The sequence below is a fragment of the Phascolarctos cinereus genome, unplaced genomic scaffold (assembly GCF_003287225.1).
Source record: "Phascolarctos cinereus isolate Bilbo 61053 unplaced genomic scaffold, phaCin_HiC Scaffold_3;HRSCAF=262, whole genome shotgun sequence".
Lineage (NCBI taxonomy): Eukaryota > Metazoa > Chordata > Mammalia > Diprotodontia > Phascolarctidae > Phascolarctos > Phascolarctos cinereus.
In genome coordinates, this window is record NW_027555736.1 from 204,318,796 (window position 1) to 204,341,292 (window position 22,497).

The following is a 22,497-nucleotide window of genomic DNA, read 5'->3' on the forward strand; positions in this document are numbered from 1 at the left end:
GATCAATGATTTCTAGAAACAAACAAGAGATGACCATAATAATCACACTATAAAGAAATATTTAGTTACTTCATCGTTTTTTAAACACAATATACTGAAAATAGATGTACACTTTTCACTTGCAGAATTCATGTAATTCATAAGAGCAGTATAATAGCAAATATATTTATAAAAAACACTGAGCTGAAATGTAATAATTTATAGGTTAATATTTATCCAAATACGGATATAAAATTTCAAACTTTTAAGAACTAGAAAAATCAATTAAAATATTGGGGGGAGGGCACATTTTGTAACAAATTCCAAGAAAAATGTCATACCCATGTGTATTTAAACCTAGTTTCTCCAGTTGAAATTCAATACAATCTTCTTCCATTTTCTACCTGTTTTTAAAGGGATAGGGCCAAAAGTTAACATGGAATACTTCTGAATATTCACCAACTAAAACCAAAGATTCACTTTTTCCTTTATTTGAGGACATTGATTCTTTTTCTGGTTTGGCTTCCCAGAGACCATTTCTTACAAATCTTGAAGCAGCATCTTTATCCAGTTTGGCAGCCATTTTCTTGTCTGTAATTTCTTTGATTCTGTTCATATATATTCTTATTCTATCTATTTCCTGCTTTACTGGATGTTCCTTGGGATTAACTCCTTAAGTGGCCAAGTAAACCCAAAACATTGAATTCAATATATAAGCAGAAACTAAATCCAAGTTGGCCTGTTCAAGTGGGTCTAACTTTTGTAATAACTCATTTCTAGAAACTGACATCATGGTCTTTAACATTTTATCCACAGAATGGAGGGAATTCTCAAATGCTGACAGATACTCATGAATTTCTATTGGATAGTCTTCACTAATATCTTATTCTGCCATGCTAACTTATCTGTTACTCACTCTTCTGGGGGAAGCCAGACATGGTCAAGAAGCAAGTTTCATACACTCAGATGAAGTTAGGAAGTAAGCTAAATAAACACACAAACTGGCACAGGCATGCTGCCATGAGGGTTAAATGCAAAACCACACAGAGCTCAAAACCCAGCATTAGAACTCTTAATTTCTTTATGTTAAAAAATGATAAACAAGTAAAGCATAAGGTAATGTAAAGCTTACATTTCGGCTTCAGAGCTCCAAGATAATATGTCCCTAGTATGAGTCTAAAGCTACCTAAGAAAATATAAAATTAATTATTTAAGCAAAATTAAAAATTAAAAAATTAAAGTTACCTAAGAAAGTATAAAAATCAATAACCACCAGCCTAGGAGTAAAGTATAACAGGACCTCCTAGATTTTTATAACTAGAAGGGAACTTAAAAGTCCGTTAGTCCAAGATTCTCTTTTCACAGTGGAGAAAACCAATGACTAGAGAGGGGAAGTTATATGCCCAAGGTCACACAATAATGCAGTGACAGAGTTCTGATAAGAATGAAGTAGTTCTCTTTCTGAGTTAAGGGAGGAATCAGGGAAGAAACAGAAGTAAAGAGGGGGAAAAAAGGAAGATAAGTAGGCAAACCCAGGGAAGGATGAGGAATGGGGCCTGTTTTTGGGAAGAGGATGTATCTAAAGAGAATCTTGAGAAAGAAAAGGATTCAAAGGCATCATATTAAAAGAAGAGAAAATTGTAGAAGAGAAAGAGGAAGGAAGGGGAACTTAAAATAACCAGAATCAAGTAACTGACTAAAATCTCACACCATCCCCAGGGAATAGTTTGAGCTACATTTGACCCAGATCCACAAGAAAGAAAGGCCCATCCTCCTCAAATTATTGTTTGTCAAGTTTTCTCAGGCCATCTCATTTGTTCACTTCTCAGGGCACAGTAGAAGTAACTAATTCAGACTTTACACAGCTCTCCTCTTATCGTCCTTATGGTAGATGAGCCTTTTGCTGTATACATAAGTCACTTTCTTAGAAGAGATTTCATTTTAACCTGAGATTTCCATCACTCAAAATAAAATTGGGTACTCACATTTGATTATAGCAGATGACTGTCTACTCTTGCATTCTGGCTTCAGAATTCAGGTCAATTCAATGACAAGTAGTTATTTCAGAGGGCTGATGGTGAAACATGCCCCTTACCATAAAGGCAGTAAACAAAAATGTGGAATGAGGCATATATTATAAGGCATGGTCAATGTCTTGATTTATTCTGTTTAACTCTATTACAAGGGAGGGTTCTATTGGAGAGGGTAGTCATTGGGAAATAACAGATATAAAACAGAAAAGCATCAGCAAAACTTTTTTTTAAAAAAAAGATATGAGTTATGAGAGTTGAAGAGGTTGATAAACTGGGAAGCTAAGGTGTTTGGAGAAACTTCAACATGAGTATTGAAGTCACCAAGTATAAGGGCAAAGAGTGGGGTGGTAGAGGAAGACTTTGAACTTGGTACCAAACTCTTTTAGAAAGGAGGAAGAATGATTTGTAAGCCAACAGATGATGGCAATAAGGATCCTTGGACTGTTTGATATAGATGGATGGAGTAAGCCTCAAAGTAGGAAAGGTTGTTGAGTGTTTTTCTTTCCAGAGCAGAAGAAGACTCTGGAAAGATCAATAAGAAATAAGGAGAACACTGACTCCTTTCCCTGGCATAGTGTGATGCTAGCATAAATGAAGCAATAGTCAGAACTATCAAGGAATGTGTCTTGTGGAAAAGGCAAAGGTTTCTTTGAACTCTAGAAGATTTGAAATGTTTAAGAAGATATCTAAGATGAATGAATTTAAGAATTAAAAAGAATTTATCTTTGTAACTCTTTTAAAATACTGTATAAAAGATCATAAGTCAATTCAAACACATATCATAAGCTTACGTTTTCTGGCAGACTCTTAGCATAAGTAGAATTTGAAAGCAAAATAATAATCATCTACTCAAAAGTATTGGATGCCACCTGCTGTCATGTAGAGAAAATTGCACACAGAAATAGGAACCTGACAGAACCACAAAGTATATTAGAAAATCATACAAGACTGGAGTTGGGAAACTATTTCATATATATACATACATACATACATACATATATATATATATATATATATATGTTTCATCATAGGTCCTCTAGAGACATCATTAGTGATGGCACTGATCAGATTTTCTTACATCTTTCAAGTAGTTTTTCTTTATAATGTTGCTGTTATTGTATAAATTATCCTCCTACTTAAGTAGGAGAATTATTCTCTCTACCTAAGTTCATACTACCCAGGATTTTCTGAAACGATCTCTTCCATCATTTCTTGTGGCACAATAATATTCCTTAATTCATATATCACAACTTATTCAGTCATTCCCCAATTGTTTAAGAGGCAGTTTAAGGCATGCTCTTCCCCCCACTTTAGATTCTAATTCTTTTCTTCCTTTTTTCCCCTCTTTTATTCCATTGTTTAGGATCAGGAAGTTTGTTTTGCTTGCAGCTGCTGCTTTACCAGTATTAGCCTCATTTTTAAGTCCCTCCCATATTTATTCTCATTTTTCCCCCTGTTGTTTGATGTATTTCTACACCAAATTCTGAGTATGTGTTCAACCCTCCTTTGTCCATTTCAGATAAAAGTTTCACCTAATGCCCATTCCCTTCACCCATCCTCCATGTTTTTACACTCTTCTTTTTATACCCTCCCCCAATTATGATAAAAATTTCCATTTCTCTTCTTTCTCTTTTCTACACTAGTAAATTCCTTTTAGCTTTCCTCCTTTTTCTCAAAATAGAACCACTCCACCCCTAGGACTTCCGTTTTTAAAAATTTAATTCCCTTGATATCCTTTGAAGACATTAAAATTCTGAAGGAACACTTGTTTCTTCTCCCCCATTAGGTTGTTCATACTACATCATCCTAAATTCCCTCCAATTGCTCAAATAAATTTTTCCTTCTAGATTCTGGACTCTTGTATTGGTATTTAAAGTTCCTATGCAACTTTGGTCTTTTCTTTTCTTCTTCTTCTTTTTTTTTAGATAGTTGGGGTTAAGTGACTTGCCCAGGGTCACACAGCTAGTAAATGTCAAGTGTTTGGTCTGAGGCCGGATTTGAACTCAGGTCCTCCTGACTCCAGAGCCAGTGCTGTATCCACTGCACCACCTAGCTGCCCCCAACTCCGGTCTTTTCATAAAAATATCTGAATATCTTTTATTCCTTAAAGGTTCATTTATTTCTCCCTGTGGTATTATAGTCACCTTTGTAGAGTAAGTTATTCTTGGTTGTATTTTATTTCTTTTGCCTCTAAAAATATTGCATTTACTTTCTGGAACTTCCAGGAGCCAAGATGGCAGAATAAGCAGTAAACTGCTGTAACTCTCCCATATTCACCTCCAAACAAACATAAAATAGCACCCCAAAACAAATCCTGGAACAGAAGAACCAGCAAAAAGTGGGGAGAAACAATCTTCTAACCCAAGAAACTTGGAAGATCAGCAAGAAAGGTCCAACTCACTCTGGTAAAAAGGTAGCGATTACCAGGACAGGAAGCATCCCAGCAAGCCAGCAGCAAGCCCTACCTCAGCAAACCAGTGGGAAATCCTAAGCCCCAGTCTGGTGGAGCAGGCAAATGCCAACACCAGGACCCCCTCCCCACCCACTTGCCTTTAAACAGCCTGGGAAATGGGCAGACTCCAACTCTAAGAGCCTCTGCTTGTTTCAGTGTAGGTCCAGGCAAACAGACATCCTTCAGCAGCCAGACTTCCCCTGGCTTCAGCATAGCCCCAGGGAAATGCAGAAACACCCCCACTGGGCCTCAGTACATGTCAGACACCACCACTAGGACCCCAGCTCAGCACCAGGTAAAGTGCCAGATCATTAAAGCTTCCAGTGGTGCCAGCCACCACCACCTACCCTACCCCACCCCTCAGCACAGCATCAGACATTTGGGCCCCTCATGGCCTCAGGGCAAAATCAGTTTGGCACCAGATAAACAGTCAGGACCTGCAGCCACCCACACAAGAAGCCTGAGGCAGTGTCCCTTTCACCCCAGGAGCAGAGCTCAAATTAAAAAAAAAAAGGCAAAAACCAAACCAAAACAAAAAAGATGAGCAAAGAATGACAAAAAAAAGAATCTGACCATAGAAAGTTATTATGGTGACAGGGAAGACCAAGACACAGACTCAGAAGAGGACAACAGTGTCAAAACACCTATGGGCAAAACCCCAAAGAAAAATGAGAAGTGTCTGAAGGCCCTAGAAAGAACTCATGGAAGAGCTCAAAAAGGAGCTTAAAAATCATATAAGAGAGGTAGAAGAAAAATTGGGAAAAGAAATAAGAGTGATACAAGAGAATTATGGGGGGAAAAGTCAATAGCTTGGAAAACTGCTTAAAAAGTAGAATTAGCCAAATGGAAAAGGAGATACAAAAATCCACAGAAGAAAACAACTCCTTAAAGCGTACAATTGGCCAAATGGAAAAGAAAGTACAAAACCTAATTGAGGAAAACAACACCTTAAAAATTAGAATTGGGCAAGTGGAAGCTAATGACTCTATAAGACATCAGGAATCAATTAAATAAATTCAACAGAATGAAAAATAGAAAAAAAATGTAAAATACCTCATGGGGAAAACAACTGACCTGTAAAATAGATCCAAAAGAGACAATATCAGAATCATTGGACTACCTGAAAGCCATAATCAAAAGGAGGACCTGGACAGCATCTTTCAAGAAATTATCAAGGAAAACTGCCCCAATGTTCTGGAACCAGAGGACAAAATGGGCATTGAAAGAATCACCTCAGGAAAGAGATCCCAAAATAAAAACTCCAAGGACCATTGTAGCCAAATTTCAGAACTATCAGGTCAAGGAAAAAAATACTACAAATGGCCATAAAGAAACAATTCAAATATCAGGGAGTCACAATCAGGATCACACAGGACTTGGCAGCTACAACATTAAAGTATCGAAGGTCAGGGAACATGATAGTCTGGAAGGCAAAGGAGCCAGGACTATAACCAAGAATCACTTACCCAGCAAAATTAAGCATAATATCCCAGGGGAAAATGGCTATTCAATGAAATAGAAGGATTTCAAGCTATCATAAGGAGAAGACCAAAACTAAACCAAAAATTTGACCTCCATTATCAAGACCCAAGAGAAGTGTAAACACGTAAAAAGGGAAAAGAAAAAATAAGGGATTCTATAGAGCTAAACTATTTATTTCCCTACACAGGGAGATGATATTTGTAATTCTTAAAAATTATATCAGTAATAGTACAACTAAAAGGAATATACATAGAGGGTATGAGTATAAGGCGAATTTGATGGAATGACATAAAAAAATTAAGGGATGAGAAAGAGAAGTACAATGGGTGCAGAAGGAAGGGAGAGGTAGAATAGGGTAAATTATTTCACATGAAGAGGTGGGAAAGACCTATTACAATGGAGGGGAAAATGGGAGGGTGGGCAATGAGCATCACTTAAACCTTACTCCCATCATTATTGTCTCAAAGAGGGAATCATATGCACAATCAGTTGAATATAGAAATCTATCTTACATGACAGGGAAATAAGAGGAAGCAAGAGATTAAGTAAAAGGCAAGAATGGGTTTGGGACTGGCAGAGGAGAGGGCAGATTGAGGAGGCAGTAGGCAGAAGCAAAATGCTGGTGAGGAAGGAAAGGGTGAAAAAAGAGAGAGGACAAACAAGAGGAAGAATAGGATGGAGGAAAATACACAGGTAGTAATCATAATGGGAAGAACCTGCCCATAAAACAGAAACAGATAGCAGAATTAAAAACTGGATTAAAAATCAGAATCCTACTTTACATTGTTTACAAGAAACACACTTCGAACAGAGAGACACAGAGTAAAGGTAAGGAGCTAGAGTAGAATCTGTTGTGCTTCAGCTGAAGTAAAAAAAGCATGGGTAGCAATCCTGATCTCAGACAAAGCAAAAGTAAAAATAGACCTAATTAAAAGGGTTAAGGAAGGAAACTACATCTTGCTAAAAGGTACCATAAACAATGAAGCCATATCAATACTAAAAATATGCACCAAGTAGTATAGCATCCAAATTCTTAAAGTAGAAGTTAAGTGAGTTACAGGAAGAAATAGATAGCAAAACTATACTAGTAGGGGACCTCAACTATTCCCTCTCAGAACTTAACATATCCAACCAAAAAATAAACAAGAAAGAAACTAAGGAGGTAAATAGCAAATATATAAAGAACTGAGTCAAATTTATAAGAATATAAGCTATTCCTCAACTGACAAATGGTCAAAGGATATGAACAGGCAGTTTTCAGATGAAGAAATCAAAGCTACCTATAGGCATGTGAAGAAGTGCTCTAAATCACAATTGATTAGAGAAATGCAAATTAAAACAACTCTGAGGTACCACCTTACCCCTGTCAGATTGGCTAACATGACAAAAAAGGAAAATGATAAATGTCAGAGAGGGTGTAGGAAAATTGGGACACTAATGAATTGTTGGTGGAGTTATGAAATGATCCAACCATTCTGAAGAGCAATTTGGAACTATGCCCCAAGGGTAACTAAACTGTGCATACACAGAGATCATAAAAAAAGGAAAAGGACCTACATGTGTAAAAATATTTATAGCAGTCATTTTCATGGTGGCAAAATACTGGAAACTGAGGAAAGCCCCATCTATTGAGGAATGGCCAAACAAGCTGTGGTATATGAATATAATGGAATACTATTGTGCAATAAGAAATAATGAAAGACAGATTTCAGAAAAACCTGGAAAGGCTTATACAAACTGATGCAAAGCGAAACGAGCAGAACCAGAAAAACATTGTACACAGTATCAGCCACATTGTGTGATAATCAACTACAATGACTCAGCTCTTCTCAGCAACATGATGATCCAAGACAACTACAAAGGACTCACAAAGGAAAATGCTATTCATACTCAGATAAAGAAATGATGGGCTCTGAATGCGGATTGAAACATATTTTTTTGCTTATTTCATCTTTCTCATTTTTTTCCCTTTTGATCTATTTCTTCTTTCACAACTGTGACTAATATAGAAATATGTTTACATAAATAGCACATGTATAAACTGTATCAAACTGCCTACCATTCTCAGAAGAGGGGAGGGGAGGGAGTGAAGGAGAAAAATTTGGAACTCAAAATCTTGTAAAATAAGTGGTAAAAATTTTCTTGACATGTAAGTAGGAGAAAATAAAATACTATTAATTAAAAAAAAAAAGAATGTGGCATCTTATGATCTTTTATTTAGAGTAGAAGTTTCCAGGGCTTGTGTGATCTTGACTGTGGTCCCTTGGTACTGTTTCTTTCTGGATGTTTTTAGTGTTTTTTGCAGGGTGATTATAGTATTATCAAGACCTGGGAGCTCTTGATTTGAAGTATGACATTCCTGGGATTTTTCTTTTTGTGGGGCTCTTTCAGGAGGTGATCAGTGAATTATTTATATCTTTACCTTGCCCTGTGATTCTAAATGGATCTAGGCAGTTTTGATCTATGCTTTCTTGAAATAAAGTGTTCAGACTTTTTTTTTTTAAAAATCACGATTTTAGGGAGTTTAATAATTCTTTAGTCATTTTTCCTTGACTGCAGGTCAGTTCTTTTTGATATAAGATATGTTACATTTTCTTCTTCTTTTTCAATCTTTTGGTTTTGTTCTAATATTTCTTGCTGTCTTAGTGAGACATTGATTTCTGTTCTATTTTAGGTTTCAGTGAATCTGTTGCTTAGGTAATATTTTCTACTTTCTGTTCTAGGCTATTTGTTCTCCCAATTCTTTCCTCAAGAATTTTTATTGAATTTTTTATGTCTTACTTCTTTTCTTCGAGTATTTATGTAGTATTTGTATGAAGTTCATTTTCTCCCTTTGAGTTTCTGTTTGTAGTTGTTATGGAATTGCAGTCTTGTTTTGGGAAGTATTTGGATTTGCTATAATTTTTGATACTGGCAGGAATTTTCTTTGATTTACTAATCTCTTCAGCTTTAGTTCCTGAGTTGGGGCTTTATGCCATGGCCAAGCACCACCTCCTGCTATGCTTTTGGATGGGGGTAGTTGGCCCTGCATAGTCTTGACCTGGATTACCTGGGTTCATAAACTGACCTCTATTTTGAGGTTCAGAGCACTGGATCTTCAAGGCCCTCTCTGGTGTCTCAGTGCACAGTGGAAGGAACTTTGGAATCCCTAGGCCTGGAATATCCAAATCTGAGTGCTGAGGCACCAAACTGGACACTCCTAAAGCAAGTGCTCAGTGGTTTTCAAGCTTCCGATCTTTCTGAGCACTTTAGAGATTTCTTAGGTAAGCCCACTACTGTTGCTGCCTCTATGCATAGAGCCTTGTGGGCTGCATGCATGTCCCTCTCCCCTCTCTGGTTATTCAGGGAAGCATTGTATTGTCGGTCCTATCCTTTCCTATTCACCTCGTGTAGTTCTAAGGTGGAAGAAGTCACTATACTTTGTCATTTGATTTCTTGATCATTATTTAGTCAATGTAAACTTTCGGGTTTGGCTGGTAGTTATTTGGGAGTGGGGCATTTTACCTCCTCTTCAGGGAGCTATGCTGGCCAGAAGTCTGGACATGGATTTAAAGGGATTTTAGTGATGACCTAGTTCAATTCTCTTATTTTATAAAGGAAGAACTGGAGGTCCAGAGAGGGAAAGTATTTTATCTAAAGTTATTGTTAACTAATTGAGCCAAGGATGAGAGACACACTGGAGTACCTCTACCCCTTTATTTACATTTTATTTCATGCAGTTCAATAATAATTTCAATCATATTATTTGGAATAATTCTTTTTACTCTTCTTGCCCAATAAAGATATCATGTACTAGGTGTGTGTTGGTAATATTTAACAGCTGGCTCTCTGGAAAGAAAAAAAAAAAGTACACCTGACACACTTTTAAGTTTAATCTGCATTATTAACATTTCTTCATCACTTTTTTGCGTGTAGACAATCAACAAAACAATAAATTAATCCAAGAGAGGGGAACCTGTGGCCTCTAGGCCACATGTGGCCTTCTAGGTCCTTAGGTGTGGCCTTTTGATCAAGTCCAAGTTTTACAGAACAAATCCTTTTATTAAGCAGTTTGTTCTATGGAGTTTGGATTCAGCCAAAGGGCTGCACTTGAGGACCTAGAGGGCCACATGTGGTCTCCATGCTGAGGTTCCCCACCCCTGAATTAAGCCCTTATTTGTAGCTGTTTGCTAACTTCTGAAGTGTAAATGCTCATGCTGAAAATTTTAAAATCAGATCTCAGACCTGGGCAGGAGCTGGCTCCAGCACACTGATAGGGAGCGAGTCATTTTATCTTCTCTGAGGTTCAACTTACTCATCTATAAAATGAGAAGGTTAGGCTAGCCGTCCTTTCAGCTTTGGATCCTATTATTTGTATAATGAGTTAGTTTAATCAGTTAACAAGCATTTATTAAGTGCTTACTATATGCCAACCACTGTGCTAAGCACTGAGTATACAAAGAAAAAGGCAAAAATGGTCCTGCCCCTCAAGGAGCTTTACACTAAACTTTCTCAAGTCAAATATTACCTAACCAGGGCTGCCCTTTTGAGCATACCGTTTGGCTTCCTCTACCACATTGGTAGGGGTAGCTTCCTTGACTGGCTGCCTGCATCTTTAAAAGTGGTGAGATGAGTGACTCTCTTTCCACCGTCTTTTCAGCCTCACTCTTTCAGGTTTTCCTACCTGCTTTGCCCAATAGTATGGACACCATGAACTGAACCAGTGAAAAGAGAAGGACTCTCCTTCCCCTGCTTTCCTCTTTTTTACCCCAGCTCTGAGAAATGGGTCTGGTGGTATTTGTTTCTGTTCTGTGTTGTTTGCCCTTCTCAGTTTCAGCTGCCTGGACTGTTCTCCACAGGCCAGGAGTACAGGCCATGGTGACCTTGGAGCCAAGATTGAAGGTAGGGTAGTACAGGCAGCCAGGAGAATTCAGAGTGCTTGGGACTCTTGGGGGTTTGGGGTGGGCTTTGCAGCTGGAACTAGGACTGTGCTCTATGAGAACTGAGCTAAACTATGAACCTAATCCCTTTTCCTTTTTTTTTTTAAGGCAATTGGGGTTAAGTGACTTGCCCAGGGTCACACAGCTAGTAAGTCTCAAGTGTTTGGTCTGAGGTCACATTTGAACTCAGGTCCTCCTGACTTCAGGGTCAGTGCTCTATCCACTGCCACCTACCTGGCCCCCTAATCTCTTTTCTCCCCAAAGACTGAAGTGAGGCAAAGAAAGGAGGATTATGCCTCTCATGCTTTAGGGGAATGAGTTTGTATATTTGTGAATATGACTTATGAAGTAAATACATTCCTTTGTAAAAGCTTCAGTGTTGCAATTATATGATACTATAAGTCCCCAAATGTAACTGTCTTGTATTTACATGTAGGATCATTTTATAGTGCTTTTTAAATTTCTCATTTTATCCTCAAAAAGCCTCTTGAAAGTGATAGATTTAACACAGAAAGATTAATTAAAGCAAGTGGAAGTAAATAGAGAAATTTGTCCATGATCATGTAGCTGTTTGTTAGCAAAGCCTAGGACTCCCAAATATTCTTCCTACTACATGACATGCCTATTATTAGGGAACTTGAGTTCTTGTCCTAGTTCTGCTACTAAATAACTGCATGATCTTAGACAACTCACTTTTAGTTTCCTTATCTGTAAAATGATGGATTTGGCCTTGATATCACCCAGATTCCCTAACAACTTTCACAGGGAGTAATCAAGTGATCTCAATAAAGTCTCTTAACATTATAAACAATTCTTGGAAATTGAGAGGATGCCCAACAATTGGGGAATGGCTGAGCAAGTTGTGGTATATGAATGTAATGGAATGCTGTTGTGCTATAAGAAATGACGAACAGGCTGACTTGAGAAAAACCTGGAAAGACTTGTATGGTCTAATGCTGAGTAAAGTGAGCAGAACCAAGAGAATGTTGTACATAATTTATCAGCCACGTTGTGCAATGACTAATATTGATAAACTTAACCTCTCCCAGCAATACAAAGATATAAGACATCTCTAAAGGACTCGTGATAGAAAATGCTATCCACATCCAAAGAAAGAACTATGGAATTTGAATGCAGATTGAAGTATACTATTTGCTATTTTTTTTCTCTTCTGTTGAGTTTTGTTTCTTCTTTCTGGTGGTTCTCCTGTTGGTTCTAATTCTTACTTACAACATCACTAATGTGAAAAAAAACATTATAAACAATTCTATTCTCCTTCATCTTGGCTTGATAATGCTTGTCACTGCTATCAATTTTAGGTGTATCTCAAAATTCTGTCCTGTATCCTTTTCTTTTCTTTTTTCTCTACATGCTTCCATTTGGAAAATTCATCACTTTCCATGGGTTCAGTTATCATTTCTATGGAGATGACTCTTAAATCTATATACCTACCCCTTGTCTCACTCCTCAACTCTAATCCTCCATCATCTATAGCCTTCTGGACATTTTCAAACTGGATGTCTCATAGTCATCTTGAATTTAACATGTTCAAAACTAGAACTTATCTCTCCCCCTACCCTTCTCTTCTGAACTTTCTTAACCCTGTTCAAGGCATCCTTCAAGGCACCCAAGTTTACAACCCTGTTATTATCCTCAACTCCTGATTCTGACTTATCTTATAGATCCAGTTAGCCAAATTGTGTCCTTTCTACCTCATATCATCTCTCAGACATACCACCTTTCTTCTACCCACACAGTCGGCCAGGGCCCTACTTCATGCCCTCAGCATTTTTGACTTGAACTCTTGCATTCAAACTTTTATTTTTGGCTAGGCAATGGGGTTGAATGACTTGCCCAGGGTCACACAGCTTGTAAGTGTTACATGTCTGAGGCCAGATTTTGAACTCAGGTCCTCCTGAATCCAGGGCCGGTGCTCTATCCACTGCACCACCTAGCTGCCCCTTAACCTGAACTCTCACCAGTATTGCCTTGCAACTGGTCTCTTTGCCTCAAGTGTCTCCCCAAATCAATCCATCTTCCACAAAGCTGCCAAAGTGATTTTCCTAAAGATCTGGCCTGACCATTTCATTCCCCTACTTGAAAAATTCCAAGGGTTCCCTATTATCTTCAGGATCAAATATAAGAGTCCTCCGTTGGGCATTGAAAGCTTTTACCTTTTCAGTTCACTTAAACATTACTTCCTGACATTCCACGCTCTCTGTGGTCTAGTCGTATTGACCTTGTGTTCCTCCCATGCTATGCTCTTTCCCTTTGCACATTCCTGGAATGCTCTCTCTCAACACTTGTACATTATGGAATCTTTGGTTTCCTTTAAGACTAAGGTCAAGGGCCATCTCCTTTGGATTGCCTTTCCTGTTTATCAAGCTGCTAGGGACTTCTCCTTCAAAGTTACTTGGTATTTGATTCATATATATTGGATATAATCTATGTTGGCAGGGATCGTCTTCTCCATTGGAATATAAGTTCCTTGAGGGCAGGGACTGTTTCATTTCTGTCTTTGTCCCCCCCAGCACTTAGCACAGTGCCTTGTGCATAGGAGATCTAATAAAAGTTTGTCGAAGGCTTCTACCCTTCCAGAAGCAAAATACAGCTTCATAGGCCTCCTCTCTCTAGCCACTTGCCCACTCAGCAAAGTTAACCTAGAACCCAAGTCTGAGGGCACTTGGCGGGAGATATACGGAGGAGGCGGGGCAGTAGAATTCTTCCTGATAACGTGGATCTCCTGTCAGTCACCCAGTAGGACCATGTGGCCCCTCCCCAAGTAAATGTGGCCTGCAGTTGTAGTCATCATCATCCCCAGCAGCCGCATCTGCGGTCGTGGTAGGCTGCGCAAGTCACGTGCGTGCCTAGTCCCGCCCCTCCATCGGTTGGTCCAGCCAGAGAAAGGAGGGCGTGGCTTTGAGCTAGGACCCCGCTGTTCTAGTCGCCTTCGCCTCTCTGTGTTTAGGACCTTGGCTCGGGCAGTGCAGCGGGCACTCTGTTTTGGGGTCCTCACGCCGCCCTTCCACGTCTCCCGGAAGAGAGAGCGGAGATAGTGGGGCTGGCTGGTGCCGGGACGCTGCTCGAGTGTCTCCCGGCTCCCTCCTTCCTCCAGCTCCGGAGGAAGGAGGAGGAGGAAGAGGGGGGAAAAAAACAAGGAGAAAAGGAGGAAGGCAGGCGTCCATCCCTTCGCTCCGGGCCGGGGACTGACGCAGTCAGGTGAGGCGGAGGCGCGGCCTGAGGCCTCTGCCCGGGTGGGCGGTTAACGTCTGAGGACTGACCCGTTGGGTCCCGTCGCTCTCCTCTTCCTTTCTCTCGCCAACCCACACCTGCTTCCCGTCCCGACCAGAGGTCTTTTGGACCGTTCCTCGCCCCTTTTCTCCATTCCTTCTCTTCCCTCTTTTAAAAGGTCCGGGGGAGGGGTTTTAACCTTTTTTGTGAGTTGTGGACCCCTTTGGCAATCTGGTGATGCCTGTGAACTCCCTTCTCAGAATAACATTCTAAAATGCATAAAGTGAAATACATAGGATTACAAAAAATGCCACTTACATTGAAATCAAGGTGTAATTTTTTTTTCCCCATCCAAGTTCACCCCCCGCCCCGCCTCCGAAATCTGGTTTTGGAGGGTGTGTATGGACCACAGGTTAAAAATTCCCTCATTAGGGCCTCCCTCTAATATTTCGTTCTGTAATGAGTGTTTTGGGTCACGAACTTAAAAATCGGCATTTTGATTATGGCCCTGGCTACCCACGGAGGCTCCTGGTCACTGTCACCTTCCCCCACCCCCATCCCTGGAAGCCCCCTGCCCGAGGAATCGTCTCATTAGTTTGTAAGAGGCTAGACTCTAAAGAACTGGAGCTAGCTTGAGAACCGTCTCAGTTTTCTCTTTTTATAGGGCACGTGCCCAAAGTTCTATTGTATTAATTAGTTTGTATGGTTTAATTGGTCAATCAGCTTTATGGCAAATGCTTTTAGTCCGGAGCATAAGATAAGTGCATTTTGATCATTAGGATAGCGTACTAGGCTGGTATTAAGATAGTTTGGGTTTTACTCCTTTTTCCATCATAAATTTATGATCTAGAAACTAACTTCATCTTGTATTTTCCTTGATTGGTTTAATTACTAGAATTAGGGTTTTTAGTAATAGTCATTGTAAAACTTAAGTCACAAATATGAACTGCCCTGTCTCAAATTTAAAGGTCGCTATGATAATTCTACATTTTAACATGAAGGTAATGATAATGGCAGACATTTATGTAGCTCTAAAGTTTGCAAAGTGTTTTTACAACTCTGTGAGGTAGGTGCTACAGGTACTATCCCACATTTACAGATGAAGAAATTGAGGCTCAGAGAGGTTAAATGTCTTGCCTCTGGTCACAGAGCTGGTGTTAAAAGTGGTGTTCTAATCCTTGTCCTAACTCTAGTGCCCTTTCTGCAACCTTACATTGTATTATTTTTAGTCTGCTCTAAGAGACTTTATGTTTCCTTTACTTCGTTATATATCAGTATCCTTAGACTGAATTATGTGAGGGCAGGATTCCTGGTTTCTTCTCTGTGCCTTTTTTATCATCTGTCACAGTGCTTTGTGAGTAATGGGCACTCAATATTTGCTGAATTGTCAGTACTTTTTTTTTTTAATGAATTATGAGAAATTTATTATCAGTTACTGCCTGAAATAACGATACCATCTATTATGGCTTACTGTCTCTTTGTTATGTGTATATTTTGTTGTAACAATAATATTAGTAAATTACTAATTTGGCGTTTTCGATTCTGTAGGGTTCTACAACTTCCGTCATGTCTTGGTTTGCAGATCTTGCTGGAAAAGCCGAGGATCTTCTGAACAGAGTTGACCAAGGGGCTGCAACAGCCCTTAGTAAAAAAGAAAACATCAGTAACATCACATATAACACAGACACTGAATATCCTGAACTGCACCAACAGAATACAGACTTGACATATCAGACTGTATCTAAAGCTAATTACATCTCTTCTGCAGCAGATCATATTAGACATCAGAAGGCTACCATTTTAGCAGGGACTGCAAATGTGAAAGTGGGATCGAGGACATCAGTGGAGGCTTCCCACCTGGGTGAAAATACATCTACTCCTAGGCCTTCTTCCCATTTTGTTCGAAGAAAAAAGTCTGAACCAGATGATGAACAGCTATTTGATTTTCTCAATAGCTCAGAGAAGGAACCTAATGGAAGGGCTGAAACTAAAAAAGAAAGGGGCAAGGCAGCTATTCAGAGTCATTCTCGAACATCAAGCATTAGTTCTGTGTCTACCGGTGCACCCAGCATCAAAACTACTGAAGAAAACTCCACCAGGAGTCAAGGCCATGGTAGCTAATTAGTCCTATATGTCATTTTGAATTACAGTGTTGAAAGCAATAGTGTAAATTGGATATGAAGCCATGGCAAAAAAGAAGTTCCAGTGGTATTTCTGATCCACCTTCCTCTAGTCTATTCCTAGTCCAAGGGATACCTGGCCAGAGATAATTGTCCCAGAATCGAACAGCAGCGTGTGCTTAGAGTAACAGAAATGAACACCGATATTCTTTAGAGTTTTCACAGCAAAGGGCCTTGAAATGTTATACGTGTAAGGTAATCATTTATTCAGCCCAGAATCTTAGAACTTACCTCAAGATTGATCTGCCACTATATTTAGGACACCAAAATAAGGGCATTTTAAGAGATTTGGGAATGCTGTTGTCTGGAATTTTAAAATTGTATTCTTTGAATTTGTGCCTTTTTTGTCAACTTCTTATTTTCATTTTTGTTACCCAATAGAAGTGAAAGGAAATATGGAAACTCTGATCTAAGTCAGATAGAAAGATTTGAAGGTAGTTAAAGAAGAGCTTAGATTTCTTAATCTGTGAGACTAGTACCTCAGAGTTTGCATTGTTCCACCTGCAAAAATGAAGACTATGGAGTGGCTAATGAATGGAAGTGGCTGTTTGTATTTTACAGTAGTGAAAAGTGCAACTTGAGTTTGAAATGACTCTTCATAGCAATTGATGGTGCCCATTTCAGCCATTTTAATAAAGTTAGTAGAGGTTTGGTTTTTTTCTCTTAAATGTTGCCACCTTTGTTTTCTTGGTTTGTTATTGAATAGAATCTGTGATCCATATGTGACATTTCAGAGGTCTATAATTTTGTTGGTGTGATTACTCCTTCTACTAGTGGAGATCACACCCCTATAACTTTTTTGACATGACAGTCTAGTTGCTATGATCAAAAGAATTCGTCACTTTGTAACCAACCCAGTGACAAGCATCTCAAAACTTTAACTGGGCTAGTCTTTGTATGATATACAGTCTGCCTGCATTGCTGAATTTAAAATTTTCCCAGCTTTGGTAGGACTCACCAGAGCTTCCATGCCAATGGCATTGCCTTTGAGAATCCCAAGTCACCTCCATGCTACAATGAAGCATCCAGTTAAGATTTTAAGTAATATTTGACCTATATGATGAAATGGAAAAGTTATTTTAAGTAGTAGTAACCTGAAAATGACTTACCTAGTGACGTGAATTTTTAGAAGTTTTAATGCTTGAACACGGGAGTACATGTTGATCATTTATGTAGATGCATTTACTAAATTCTGCCATGTGAGATTTATTTTGTTCTTGGTATTTAGTTGTACATGGGAATTGAGAGCAGTGAATTTGTATTTATTCAAAGAGAAATACAACTAGATCAAAAGAAAGTAATCCACAGTATCAAGATTGTTATAGAAAATAGTTATGATAAGCCATATGATTCAGGGAAAATATGAATTGTGTGATAGCCAACTTCTGTTTAGTGGGGATGCTGAGCTGCTCTAGAGGAGATTAAGAAATGGATGACATGGTCCGTTCTCTCCTTAATAGTAATAAAACATCTATGTAGCATGCCTGAAGTTGCAATTTGAAGTGAGCAGTTTTCGCAGCATAGAATTTTAAAGTATACTCAGATACCAGCAAATAGTAATTGTGGATAGCCCACTGGTATTCATCATAAACTTTTTTTATAGTTTGAGAATTTATTAATGGAATTTTATTGCAGTGTTTGTCTACTTGTGATAACCTTTATAGTTTTCAATTTTTACTTTGATAACAACAGTTATAATGATGGAAACTTTAGCATCATAACCCTCTTAGGTTTGTATAACTAGGTCTATGCAAATGATAATGAAAGGTTTTATTCATCTCACTTTTATCAGCATTCCTTTTCTAGATCATATCTCGTTATAAACATTTCTATAAGGTATCACCATTGTTTATTCCTACCAAAATTTCTGTTTGATTTTGCTCTAAAGGCAGATCTCAGTTGAGACTTTGATTATTTTTATTTGAGTAAGAGTTCAGTTGTAACAGAAGTTTTTGTATTGGATTTTGACCTAAGATTCAGTCTTGACAATTGGGGAAGTTTTTATGTGACTATTAGGAGTTGGAAGAGACTCTACTTTGGGGTTTTTAATCTATTTATCTACCTAATTGTGAGGCAGCTTGGTGTAGTCATGGATAGGGTTGGCCTTAGAGTCAGGAATCCCTGGATTGGATTCCTGATTCAAGTATCTACTGGACCAAGTGAAGTGGCCCTGGCCAACCCACTTAACTTGGAAGTGCCTCAGGCAATTCTTAAAGAGTACAGATTGTAGAGCAGTTGCTGATGTGCATTGGTAGAGGGGGTTTACTCACAGGGAGCCCCAGTGAAATCACATCAGGTTGTAAAAAATGTTGATGAGCAAATGCTGTGATTTTCTGCTAAATAGCTGTCTGGTGTTAGCCTTTCATCAAGACTATAAAACTTTTTTCTGGAGTGTGTGGGTGGTAAGCCAAAATTATGTCCTCATTGGGATTATTGCATAAAGTAAATATGGAGATAAATTGAAAATACTGTGTTTTTATGATAAATACTATAGCACAATGCCAGGTTCTAATGTTAAGCCTCTGTCTGCGTTATAATTTGAAAGTTTTTTCAGCTCCTATAATTTTTTAAAGCTGTATACTTAAATGTATTTTATTTTTTTCCACTTAATAGTATATTGTTTTTTTCTAATTACATGAAAAGATAGTTTTCAATATTCATTTTTATAAGATTTTGAGTTCCAAATTTTTTCTCCCTCCTTTTCCTGTCCCTTCCCCAAGACAACAAGCAATCTGATACAGATTATACATGTACAATTATGTTAAACATGTTTCCACATTAGTCATGTTGTGAAAGAAGAATCACAACAAAAGGAGAAAACCATGAGAAAAAAAGCAAAAAGTGAAAATAGTATGCTTCAATCTACATTCAGACTCCATGTTTCTTTCTTTCAATGTGGATAGTAGCATTTTTTGTCATGAATCTTTTGGAATTGTCTTAGATCATTGCTGAGAAGAGCTAAGTCTATCATAGTATTGCTGTTACTGTGAGCAGTGTTCTTCTGGTTCTCCTAAGTAAATTTTAAAAGCCTATAAGAGAAGGGGACAAACATTTATATAGTAATTACTATGTGCTGGGCACTGTGCTAAGCACTTTTACAAATATCTGATCTTCACAACTACCCTGGGAGGTAGGTGCTATTATTATGCCTATTTTACAGTTGAGGAAACTGAGATAGACAAATTAAATGACTTGCCCAGGTTTACATAGTAAGTATAAGTTTGGTTTGAACTTAGTGCTTCTTAACTACAGGCCTAGATCTCTATTCACTGGGCTACCAGCTGTCTACTTAATATTCTTGCTATGACTGTCACATATGTCACATTTAATGACTGACATTTTGAAAAACTCATTTGCTATGTGTTCTTATTTGAAGATACTGATTTAGACTGTTGTCTTAAAGTTAGTGTTTTAGTCAGTTTAAAGGCATTAAATATTCCTAACTTTGTCCCCAAAAACACGGTTTCTTTTTTCATATAACAAGTATGAAATTCTGTATTAACATTAAATGCATTGTAGTACAATGGAAAGGGTACAGTCAACAGAACTAACTTCTGGACCTGGATCTGCCTCAAATTTCTCATCTGTAAAAATGAGATTAAGCTAGATAATGACCCCCCCATCTAATAGCTATAATAATAAGTAGCTAACATATAGCGGTTTATATATAACACTTTTTGCAAAGCTTTTCATATGTTCTTATTTAATCTTAACCCTGTGTTCTAGGTGCATTTATCATCTTCGTTTTACAGTTAAGGAAACTGACACTGAAAGGTTAGGTGACTTGTCCAGGGTCACATGTTTAGAAGGTGTCCGAGGCTGGATTCAAATTTGGATCTCTTAAGTTCAGTGCTCTGTCCACTGGGGTCTATTCCATCATTGTCTTTGAACAAATGAAAACCGAATTGTCTGGATCAGTGTTTCTTTCATTCTTTCTAAGTAAATTATCTTATAAGGTTTCAAGGACTTAGTTTTGTTTCTGAATCACTTTCACTGACCCCATTTCAAACTTGAACATTCTATTAGGATGAGTTTTTTCTTTTAGGCCAGTGGTGTGGGGAGAGGAGGAATTTCCTTTTCTTGGACTTCATGGCCATATTTTTAGTCTTAATAATTTCAAGTTCTTGGCCTGTTTCCCCAATAAAAGTGCCCCAGATTACATGGATTACAAAGCTTTCTTTCTCTATTGTATTTAAATGATCCTCACCATCCTGTGATAGTTTCCATATTCGGTAGATTGTAAGACCATAGATGTTAGAATTGAAAGGGACTTTAGCAAGCATCTGAGCCAACGGCCCATTTTGTGGTTGAAAGAACTGAGCCCTGGAGACATTAAGTGATTTGTCCAATACAACAATAGCAGAGAAGGAAACAAAACTGAGGTTCAAATCAAAGTCAGAAAACAGAGGCACCAAGTGAGTAATTTCCCAAAGATCACACACACAGCCTGCAGTTGGAAGAGCCAGGAATCAAAACTGTGATCTGACTCCAAGGCTATTGATCTTTTCACTATATTCTGATTTTTTTTTTTTGCTTAAGCATGTGCCCTTAGATACCTGTTCCTGCTTCTTTGATTTCCAAATCCATGATCTTTTTTCTGTTCCCTATCATCATGTGTATTTTGGTCCTTAAGGCTCCATAAGTCCCATTTGTGGAAGTAAAAGTATCATTCAAAGTGAAGTTTTTTTTGAGGAATTTCAAGTTTGCTTTTCATAATACCTGTAGTAGTGTGAAAGATCTCTCATGATAACATGTAGTTTTTAATGCATGTTGCGAAGTTATAAGTACTTTTTTCTCCCTTTTCACAGAAACCTCTGACAGTTCAGATTCCGGAGTAGGAGCTCAGGTGGATGCTGAAAAAGAAAATAAATCCCTCAGTGCCAAGTCTAGTGATCGAAGCCTTTCTGCTAACAATGATGGCAGGTCCCAGGAATTGTCGAATCTTCGATTGGAGAATCAACTACTAAGGAATGAAGTTCAATCTTTAAATCAAGAAATGGCTTCATTAATTCAAAGATCCAAGGAAACACAAGAAGGTAGAACATTTCATAGTTAAGAAATAAGTTTTATAACCTAAATCAGAAAATTACTTTGATTTCCATCTATATTACATACGTAAAAAATGATCCTACAACTAAAATTTAAACATAGTATGTTTTTTAGGCAGTTGGGGTTAAGTGACTTGCCCAGGGTCACACAGCTAGTAAGTGTCAAGTGTTTGGTCTGAGGCTGGATTTGAACTCAGGTCCTCCTGACTTCAGGGTCAGTGCTGTATCCACTGCACCACCTAGCTGCCCCTAAACATAATTTTATAAATGGAGCTTGTTTCCCTGTGAGAGTGGATAAGAATGATAAGAAAAAAATGGGGGGGGGAATTCCCCTTTTAACTACTGCACTCTGGTTTCTTTGGCAACATCCAAATATAGAATCATTGAATTTTAAAGCTAGTTCATTTAAAAATCTTAGAGTAAGTGTACCAATGTGCAAAAGTGTGATTAAATAGAAAACATTAGAAGATCAATCTTGCCACACCGGTATCTCTAGATTAATATTACTGCTCACCAATGTGGGTACTTCCCCGTTGGCCCAGGCTGCAGTCCCTCTCTGCTACTTTGTCCTATGTAATTTTGTGCATGTCTTTCCATAAATTCTCCATAGATTATCTGTTCAATTTATTGGAGGCCTTTATTAGAGATCTTTTAAGATTTCTGGGCTGCCAGTGCCTATTCAGGCTGCTGCTGTTTCATCCCTTGCTCCCAATACAATATCTGCGTCTCTCTATGACTGAAGAGTGAGCCTTGCAGTCCTTGTGAGAAAATAACTAGGCCTCAGAAGAAAACCTAAAGTGACCGTGAGGTGAGGCTCCGGAAGTGATAGGAATGATGTAATTGGGTTGTCTGAGGAGAAAGAGAAAAAGGAGAAGAGACAATCCACGTCCATCCTGAGGCTGATGAAGGGATAGATAGCAAGTATCATTACAGTTGATGCAGGTAAAATAGTTTAAGAGAATGCAAACATAATAGGAAACCAAGAAGAGTGAGGCAAGAAGATATGTTACTGTAATACCAGTATATTAAAAAAATTTACCAGCTAAGATTATTCATACGTGGAAATAGTTATGCTTCTTTCCTTTGAGCCCTTTAAAATTGAGGGGTTTTTTTATCATTATTTTCTGTTTTTACATTGTTTAGATTTCCCTCTTTATTCCTTCTCTTACTCCC

The 22,497-nt window shown here is 38.3% G+C and overlaps 1 protein-coding gene and 1 pseudogene across 1 annotated transcript in view; one reads left to right on the forward strand and one right to left on the reverse strand.

The window, feature by feature from the left end:
- Positions 1-379: 379 nt before the first annotated feature.
- On the reverse strand, positions 380-874 carry LOC110217758 (nuclear nucleic acid-binding protein C1D pseudogene; annotated as a pseudogene).
- Positions 875-13,868: 12,994 nt separating this feature from the next.
- The window catches only part of GOLGA5 (golgin A5), a 32,792-nt gene continuing 24,163 nt past the window's right edge, over positions 13,869-22,497 (forward strand). The window contains exons 1-3 of the mRNA XM_021000296.2: positions 13,869-14,084; positions 15,645-16,209; positions 21,085-21,312. Coding sequence (XP_020855955.1) covers positions 15,663-16,209; positions 21,085-21,312 — 775 coding nt within the window. The 5' untranslated portion in view covers positions 13,869-14,084; positions 15,645-15,662. The remainder of the gene's footprint in view (positions 14,085-15,644; positions 16,210-21,084; positions 21,313-22,497) is intronic.